At 40.8% G+C, this 9,822-nt stretch overlaps 1 protein-coding gene across 2 annotated transcripts in view; it reads right to left on the minus strand.

Moving 5' to 3' along the window:
* The window catches only part of LOC103804250 (1-phosphatidylinositol 3-phosphate 5-kinase-like), a 41,239-nt gene extending 32,206 nt beyond the window's left edge, over positions 1-9,033 (minus strand). For both annotated transcript variants that reach the window (XM_009076851.1, XM_009076850.1), the window contains exons 1-3: positions 8,862-9,033; positions 7,212-7,364; positions 1,449-1,567 (exon numbers count right to left, since the gene is read on the minus strand). In XM_009076851.1, coding sequence (XP_009075099.1) covers positions 1,449-1,567; positions 7,212-7,364; positions 8,862-9,033 — 444 coding nt within the window. The remainder of the gene's footprint in view (positions 1-1,448; positions 1,568-7,211; positions 7,365-8,861) is intronic.
* Positions 9,034-9,822: the final 789 nt, after the last annotated feature.

A 9,822-nucleotide genomic window follows, 5' to 3' on the forward strand; every position in this document is an offset into this window, starting at 1 on the left:
CTTCCGCAAAGCTACAGGATATGCCAATTAACAGTTTTTCCACAGCTCTGCATGGTAAGCCAAGTCTCTGGTTCTACCACAGAGAGAGTAGATGTTTCAAGCAGAGCCTCTGCACCACTAGCACATGACTAGGTGTCTAGAAACTCAGCCACTGCCGGTGACACCTCTCAGCTCTCTACCTTCCTCAAGTCAGAGCCAACACTCCTGACAAGAGCAGCCCTACAGAGAAGGGTTCCCAACAGGAGTCTGGCCCCCATTAGCAGCAGAGGCTGATTAGAACAGCACCTTCCAGAATCTGACACACATTCTCTACAACAGTAAAGTGCTCTCCTGTAGAGACAGGCAAAGTCCACAGTAGGAAGCAACTGCTGCCTGGAGTGACTGAAGCAAGACATGGCTGCAGTCAAGGGCAGTGATGCATTGATGATCCTTGAGGTCTCTTCCAACCCAGTTGATTCTATGATTACCATTTGTACAGAAGTCAGCATGCTGCCAATGCTTTCTGAGAAAGACCTAGGCATATTTGTTTACTGCTGCATTCTGTCTGTTTCAGCACTTCTTCAATAGCATCAAAGATGTCTCTAGGGCTTTCAGAAGTTTCCACAAACTGAAGTATTAGTAGGGGCCACACTCAATGCTCCACTTACTGCAGTGAAAGGCTTCTGTTTCACTCACAAAAATATTGTCCTTTCTACCAAAGTTATTTTTATAAGCAGAATAGCATTGTAAGCTAAGTGTATGTTTACCCGAAGTCTACCTATAAAACCTATCAAGCCAAAAGCCTTTCTCCTCCTCAATCAGTTTAATTAAATATACTTTTGCCTGTTCATGTCTTGCCCACAGACACAGCTATTTATACCATCACTTATAAATAGTTATGGCTTCTTTTCTCAACTAGATCCTCCTCTTAAAGGTATGGTCCAACTCAGCAGATGGAGGTGAAATCAGCAAGTCACTAACAACCATCAGATACTTATCTAGCTAAATCAAAACTGATTAACAGGGCAAGCCTTTCAAGAAAAAATTGCTGACCAATCATTACCACAGTAAGTAGCAGGTTTAACTAATCCTCAGAATTCTCATTACTATTTGAGACAGACAATGTGTTTCACCTGTCCATGGTTAGCCTTCTAGGGAGCAAACCATCAGGTGATATTAGATTAGGTAATACATAAGTGGGAAGGAGTCTAAAATGAGAGCATCTGGCCCAAATACAAGCAGCCAAGTAACTGCCATGATTCACTCCCACAATACAAGAGATGTTTGACAAGTCAAAAGTCAGCATCAAAAGAAATTGTTTCCCCTGCATTCACACAATGCTTTTTGAGTTTGTTCACACATCCTTCAAACATCTGAAAAAAAATCCCCATGATTTTTTTGCTCAGAGAAGCCCAGTAAACAGTTGATTTTCTAGACAGTTTGGCCCATAAATGCTTCAAAAGAAGTACCTGGCTCTTCCCCTCCATGATTTCTTTGAGGCGTTTTAAAACAGTGCTGAGGCTTCTCAGCTGAACTGCTGTTCGAGGATCATGACCTCCAAGAGTTGGTTCTACTTTCCTTCGATTGTCTGGAAAGGAAGGGAGAGTAGTATTCATTTCTTCCATGATATAGCATTTACATCACAATACAAAACCCCATTATAGGGAAAAACATTCACATATACATTTTACAAGGTTACAATGTGTATCACATCTTCCCCTTGCAGTCTTTTCCTCCAGAAGGGGCTTCTGACATATTGCTTTGACTGACACATCATCCTCTGTGTTTACAAGAAGCAATTTAAGTTCTCTGAGAATGAAAATATCTTTTAAAGAAGTGATTTTCAATCTACTATATGAAGCTTGTCTTTTACAAAGCACTGAAGTCTCATTTCAGAATGCCCTCTAGGATTTTAATACTTACAAAATAATTGCAATAATAGTCACATTTATTCTAGGTGTGGTATAAGTTGATGCCTTAACTTGAAGTTATTATAAATGACTACAGGAAATATCTGGACTTAATTCCTCAGTTTCTATTAAAAATAGTAACTCACAATAAAATGCATCCAGAAGTCCACATTTTGAGGATTTTTTTGGTTTTTTTTTCTAAGAAAAAAATTGTTGAGAACTTGTACAGTCATTCTTGATTAACTATAGCAAAGAGACTCCTACATAAAAAGTAATGCAGCTTATTTCTTTCCTATAAAACGCTAGATGACTTAGATGCGTTGCTATACGAGTTACAAACAAGATCCTTCTCTCCAGAAAGATTTGCAAACACAGTGCTCTATTTAAACAATTAAACATTCTCAGAGTCGCTTTTCTACATCAACAACTTTTCTGAATAGTTTAAAGTTTCTTACCAGCTTCGTTGCTCTCCATCTGCCTAGTGTTTTATTTTGCTTAGTCGGGGAAGAACAGACATGGCTGCTGTGTTTACTGCCCGAGATAGCACTGATGTCAGCGGGAAGGCTGACAGCGCTGGCACAGGAGTGTTAACTGCTGCCGTGCAGGAGACTACACTATTGCTTTGTGTGAGATCAGACCACAACCCTCACTGGAATCTGATTAAAACCATGGGATTCCATGCCTCCTCTTCGGGCTCTTGGTAGATATTTTTAGTCACTCAGCCCACACATAGCTGCTATGTTCAATAAAGAATCCACAACAGGAGATTTTCTTATTTTTCAGAGATTCTAGGGCGCTCAAACGCATTCCTGTGGCTTGGAATTTCGGGGTTTTAAAAAAATCAAACAAATCGATTTTCAGACAGTACCAAGTTGAGTACTTTAGGCTGATTAAAGGGACTTCCATATTTCAAGAAAACATTGATAATGCCATAGAAACCTTTGGCTTCTCCTTACTTCTGTCACAAAATCTATGCTGCATTTACTCCCTGGACTTTCCTCTGTAACTTCTGCATTCAAGAGTATCTTGTTTCCAGGAATGTTGCTTCCGATTTTAAGAACTATTATCAGATCTCCTGCCTAACTAGCTACAAATCTTGTCAGGCAAATGATCCCCAAAATACACACATACACAGCACTGAGGAAATACCACAGGTAACTCCACACTGATTCTCTTGCTAGTTAAATGCCCTTTTGTTACATAAAACAATGCCAAAAGGATGTCACCTACATAAGAACAAGTATGCCCTCAGCAGTGGCAGCACACAGCTAACCTGTTTGTACTAGACAAGCTGATTCTCAGACTAAAATTCAGTTGGCTCTTTTCCTTCTCCCTTTCTGAGGAAAAACACACTGTACATCATTCCTGCAGTACAGGACATACTGTGTCTAAAACACCATCCTTGCAAACGAATTCACATGCATCAGTCTTAGGTTAACTCTTACTCCTGATCCAAACTGCATTATTCTAAATACCACTGCCATTTTCTCAGCTAAGGCACACACGAATTACAGATGTATATGTTCTCAGCATTGCAACTCTATGTCCTCATTTCACCATTACATCTGCAAAACTCATGTTCCGTTCCACAAACACAGAAATTCTAAGAGCATTTTTCTTGCTTTGCCTACATCATCATCCCAAGTGCCATCAGTTGCAATTCTGAAGAGATTTCATATCTTCTTTTGATTTGATCCCAAGAGGGTTAACCATACTTAATAACTAAGTAGTGGTAAGCCTTTTCAGTGCTCCTGAAGCAGCAAACGCAGTATATGCTACTAAAGGATATAAAAAGCCAAACCCATACACAAAAATCCACACCACCCAAAAAAACTCCCCCCAAAACCCAACCAAACCCAAAACCCTATACCTCATCAGCCACAATTCAAGTTACATACAGGAAATTAGTTTTTAAAACAAAAGTAAATTTTAAGTAAGTGCTATTTAAACTTTAAGTAGCTGTTCTTTAATTAGATCAACTCCACAAACTTTTGCTTGTCATTGCTACATCTCAGCTCTTCAATGTAACACACGAACATGAGTGTGGGACTCACTTCAGGAATACCAGTTTATGCAGCAGTTGTGTTTCTTCTCTCCATTCCCTTTCCATCTACAGGTTTACTGAACAAAATCTCAATACATCAGAGGAACTCTATACAGTTTTCCAATTTGACTATTTCTAACTAATTTCTATTTATCCTTCTTAAGCTAAAAATTAATGTCTACAGCTGAAAAAAAGAAATAAACAAAAAAGTTCTCATATTTCAACAGTAGCTCTCACCCTTCCTATACGTATTCATGGTCCCTGATCCTTGGCAAAACCTATACATCTGCTGAATCACAGAAATACGTTTTTCCAGAGTTTCTCTTGTGACCCTATGGCATTTTAGCATTCATTTTACAGTGAATGACAAGTAAAAAACACTACAAGAACTCCTTTGCTTCAACTTAACTCCAAGTTTCAGTTTACAGCTGATCACACACTAACACAACAGGTACAGAAAGCTTTCACAGTTTCAACAAAAAAAAAACACCCCTGCCAGGAATACCACAGTTTTGCTAATACAAATCAACATGAATTGTTTTCTAGTCATTTGCTGCCAAAGCATATAATTCCATATTCAAGTTCACGATCATAGTTCAAACATCACATCATGCACAAGTCACTGCCAAAGTACTGACATGAAAAATATGAAAGCTGTCCTTAACTTCATTTTACAACATGCATTTTCATGTTGTAAGTCTTTTACATTAGAAAAGATGTTCAGGTACTAACTCATGCTCTATATGATTCCCACTAACCACCACAGCTTTTCCTCAGGCCTTCTTAGCCTCATATGATCATTGGCCACCCTTTACGAAGCTCCTTGCCCATTCCCTGCTACAATCAAGTCCAGCATTAACAGCATTACCCTGCATGACAGGATAACAAGCTACAAATGGTTTTACTACCAATGCTCCCTCTCCAACTGGTCAGCATTTCCAGTTCTCTTTAAACTGGATTTGCAAGCTGTGAGGTTATCTCAGTGACAGTAGTCTCATTATCAGACTATTTTGGTTCAATCCAGCACCTTGAAAGCTTGATCTGACAGCACAGACACATGCAGTCCAATACAACCAGCTGGGCCCACTGCCACTGTAGAAGTGACACCAGCTCTGCAGTACCCTACTCCAGCACATGAGGATGCAACAGATTACCCAAGAGGAAGGCCACAGAGTCACTGCAGAATCTCAGCACTGATTCTTCAGCTGTACAACCCTCAGAGCACCTCTGACAGGCATCCAGCAGCTTCTCCTATTTTCACAAAAGCCAGTAAGGTGCTATTATAATGTTTTTGTGTAAGCAGTCCTGAAGGGAAGCACACAATTGAAATCTTACATATGATGCCAGACAGTTTCCTACAAAAGCCACCACGTCTCCAGGTTGTTCTGCACTTGCAATCGTCAGCCAGCATAGTCCCTGAGCAATGAGAATATCTGCTGTGCAGGCAGTGCAAGCCAATGGACACACGAGGGGTGAAAGTCAGCATCTTCAGGAGCAATTTCATTCTATCACTATTAGATAGAAGATTAGAAGATTATTTGTGCAGCCCAGCACCATTTGCAATGGCAGAAGTAAAATTCTCCTCTGCTCAGTGGTAAGAAATCTTCAAAGACCTGATTATTCAGCACCTTTTAAGGCAAAAGAAGGAAACAAACAATTTTCTAAAGTTTGCTTAAAAAACCCAACAGTGCCTGATTTTTGGAGAAGGACAATGCAAGTATTTTTCACCTCTTCACATACAGTGAGATGCCTAGAAAACTCCCCCAAAATCTCCTCACCAATGCAGTACACTTGCATTACACAGAGTTCATGTTTGTTACAGCACCAAGGTAAATCCTCAAGAGTGAGTCAGGCCACTCAGCATCCAGCACCACTGCAATCTCTTCAAAAAGCCAGGAATTCCTGCTTGGTCTAACTTTACTTCTTTCCAGGCTGATTCATTAGCACATTTTTCTAAGCATACTTGCATCCAAATCCAGTAACATGAATGGAGGTCCTGAAAAGGAGTTGGAATAATAGAACAACAGTTCCTCCCCCCACACCTTCAACAAAGTCCTATCTCCCTGGCTGCCTAATCCCAGAGAAGTCAAACAGCAAGATTATTTCTGCCTTCTGAGTATCAAACAGCATACCTCACCTAAAGGTTTCTAATCTCTAATCCCCAGGCAATTTCCAAGTGATATCCAAGAGGTAACTAAGAATGAAGTAAGCTGGCATGTCAGCCAAGAGCACATGGCTGTACTTGGGACATTTGAGAATGCTCTTCTTAAAACCCCAAACAAACCAACAACAAAAAAAACCCAAAACAAAACAAACCCCTACCTTAACTGGTTCGTTGGGACAGGAACAACTAAATAGAACAGTACTAGAGGCCAAGGAGGAAGGTGATGAATGTGTTCAACTAAGACAGAATGCAAATGGCTTAGACAAAAACACTAGTTATCTGCACTGGACTTTTGCCTGGTTACCAAGACTCCAAGAGTAGACATCTTTCTAAAAATCCTATACACATTAACAATATTTGAGATCTGATTTGTTTGTACTGTGTATCACACTCTTGGAAATACTTGTATAGGATTGTTACCTAGCTTAGCAGTTTCCTCAAGGCTATCACAAACAACTGACAGCAACCAGCCAGATCTTAAGTGGGACACTTGCAATCTACTTCCTAGCTCTTCCAGAGCTTCATGAAGCCATTACACAGTTCCACCTTTGAAATCACATTTGATTCCCATTCCAGCTAAAAGATTCAGTATGGCATCCGGCAATAGTTCCAAGGTAAGGTAAGGTAAGACTAAAAATAATGAACTTCCTATTCAAGTCTACTCAAAACAGCTACAAGCAAAAACCTACATCTATAACTCCTTTGAAGACATAAACATCCCCTCCATTCAGATTAAGAACTAAAGTTACATTTTGCATGTGGATGTTAACAAACTGTAGTCTCAAGGTAAAGCAGTAATTTTCAGGATCAAGGTTCAAGTGGCTTTAAAATCTTGGATGTGTTTTGGCAGCCACTTTTGCTCCAAATTGTTTTCCAATTGAAAGAGCAGAGCCGCAACAACAAGACGTCTTGCTGGAACATCAAGAACAGTGGAGGGAACATATTTCTGAGGTTAAAGTGTGACCTCACTAACAGAAGCAGTGTAGCCTGACGCTAAATTCTGCTATCGATCTAGATGGTCAATGAACCTTTGCTCACTTCCTTCCACCACATCCTGAAACATCCCAGACTGGCTAATAGAACATACCCTTATAGCACAAAGAGCTGAAATTACCCAGGGCTGTAGATGATCTTCTTTGCAGCTCACCAGTCAGTTGTTTTTTGTAAGGAATTGGTGACCTCAGAGACTGAGCCCTGGTGGGATGCTGAGGACTGGACCAGCCACCACTCAATGCTTGTGGATCACTCTGTCCTGGCTCTGCTCTCTCTGCCGGGGAGGAAAGCCTGCCATCATCTAGAGTGGACAAAAGGCAAGAAACCAACTGCTCAGACATGATAAAGAAAACCAGTAGTGCATGTAAAACTAAAGGTAAAAAACTCTCACGAACAGTTTTTTTGGATCATGATTAAACATAGCAGAATACATTAAATTTTAGTTTTAAAAGTACCATACAAATCATGGAAAGAGAACAGTATGTAGAACTTGTCTGTCGAGGGTCAGGCTATTTCAGAAATATTCCTAATGTGAAAAGTGTCTAAAAACTCAAACTGGCAAACATGACTCATTCTTGATATATGGAATAACTATACTTGGTTATCAGCTCTGCTCTGGAAAGAGTTTTTCAGTTATGTTAGAAGCCAGTACTGAGGTCACATTAAAGTTACCACAGCCTTTTATTTCCATCAGCAGATCAAGTATAGGCAGGTTCTCATTGATTCCAGTAACATCCCCATTTCATGTGTTGTTTCAAGGTTGTTTTCCCATTCTCTCAACACAAGACTTTGCTGACTCCAGCAATATTTGTCAGAAACAAACAAGTGAAGCCAATGTTGACCACATCTTATGTTACTTCCAGTAAGTTAGCAATGACAGGTGCTATCCTAGTATGCAAACTAACAGCAGTCTTACCCAATAATTATTTTTCATTCTGCACAAGAAGAGCCTGAACAGATCAGTTTGCTTACACAAAGAGCTATCTTGGCCTTTTTCCCCAAGCCCAAACACTGCAGAAGCATGCTTAGCAGAGCTGGATAATGAACAGACCAAACAAAAGCAGCTGACCGGTCTGCCATCTCCAGTAAAGAGATACAGAGATTTTGTACAAAATCAAGGTCCATTCATTCACCACTCTTTGCTCGATATTTCTTTGAAACAAAAAAACCCCTCACATAGCTCTTTTAAGAGCTCACACACTGACAATGAGTTTCATGACAGATACAGCACAAAGGCCAAAATCAAACATATATATACAAAACTTTTATGACATTTCAGACCTCTTGATGCGGAACATTTAAGCCATGTGAGTTGTGTGAACTTCCTGTAACTACACTACTTTATTGCAGCTCAGCTGTCATCCAGCTAAAGGTAAAAGGTGCACAGGAAGGTGAGGGATGGAGGAAGTCGGAAGTAAGAACTTGCAGTGGAAGGACAAGCACACATTTTGCTCATATAGGCTGGCAGAGGATTACTCCTACTTTCAGCCCAAAAAAAGTTCACAAAGGCAAACTAAGAATGCGTACAGCACTATCTGCTAATTGGCTTGTCTCTGACCTTCATGAGCAGCCAGAGATTTGTAGCTGCAAGATGCTAGCTACCTTCTCTCATACCAAAGCTCTGCTATGCCACCCAAAAGCAAGACGCAACATCCCTCACAAAAGAACTGACACAGCATCAGCCATCTGACGTTATGCTCTTCTATTCAAAGGTTTATGGAGGAGCAGAGGGCACACACAATCCACACACACACACTGCCCCAGCACTTACCTTTGCTGAAGCGGAAGAGGTTTACAAAGGAACTGTAGGCTGATTTAAAAGGAGGCTCATCCTGGTCAGGAGTCAGAGGTTTGAAGTGAGTGAGATGAGAAGGACTACTAGGAGAGTGAGGTAGATCACTGGTGGAGTCCAAGGTTGGAGAGCGTTTGTCATCTGCGGCCATTTCACATGCCCTGGAAAGAGTTCAGCAACACTTCTTATACACAGGGAAGGGAAGCAGAATCTCTTCAATCAACTGAAGAGGAGGTGTCTCATTAGATCCCAGAGGGAAGAGATACCCCCAGCTGACCACAGACACGTACCCTTAGCACAGGTCAAGAGTGCCAGAGTTAGGAGTACGTCCCCTGCCCAGTCACTGACAAGAGATCAGCATCTCTGCAGACAGCAATTCAAAGTGCCTAGCTAAACATCCAGAGCAACCAAGTAAGTAAACAGCCACTACACTGTCTGATGACACGCTCCAGCTGTGGTTTTATGGGAACTTGGAAGTTTTCAAATGGGGACTCTGCATGCATATCACACAGAAGTTTTAACTCTTAGAGAAGAGCTGTCAATGCTGTTATTTCTGCAGCCCTTGTAACAATAAAACTGAAGACAGGCATGCCTGAGCAAGCACACGACAGACTTGTTGTTTGGCCATATGAACTTCAGAACAAGAAACAGAATGAACCACAAACAAAAGCAGGACTGAAAGATTAAGTTCAGTGGCAAACTGCTTCCTTCCCCTCCCTTTACAATACAGGACCTTGTGCAAGTTACCAGGGAAGCAACCCAAATCTAACACCTTCAAAGTTCCTTTTTTTCAGGAGTAGCTGCTTTAAGGAAAAACAAACAAAAATCCAAACCACTTTCTGTGTTAGGAGAAGCCATACCTGTTAAGGTATTTTCTGTGTACCAAAGCTTCCACACAGCCAAGAGTCACACTTTCCCACAGCCCACATTCTTTAACTTC

This window comes from Acanthisitta chloris, unplaced genomic scaffold (assembly GCF_000695815.1).
Source record: "Acanthisitta chloris isolate BGI_N310 unplaced genomic scaffold, ASM69581v1 scaffold44646, whole genome shotgun sequence".
Taxonomy (NCBI): Eukaryota; Metazoa; Chordata; class Aves; order Passeriformes; family Acanthisittidae; genus Acanthisitta; species Acanthisitta chloris.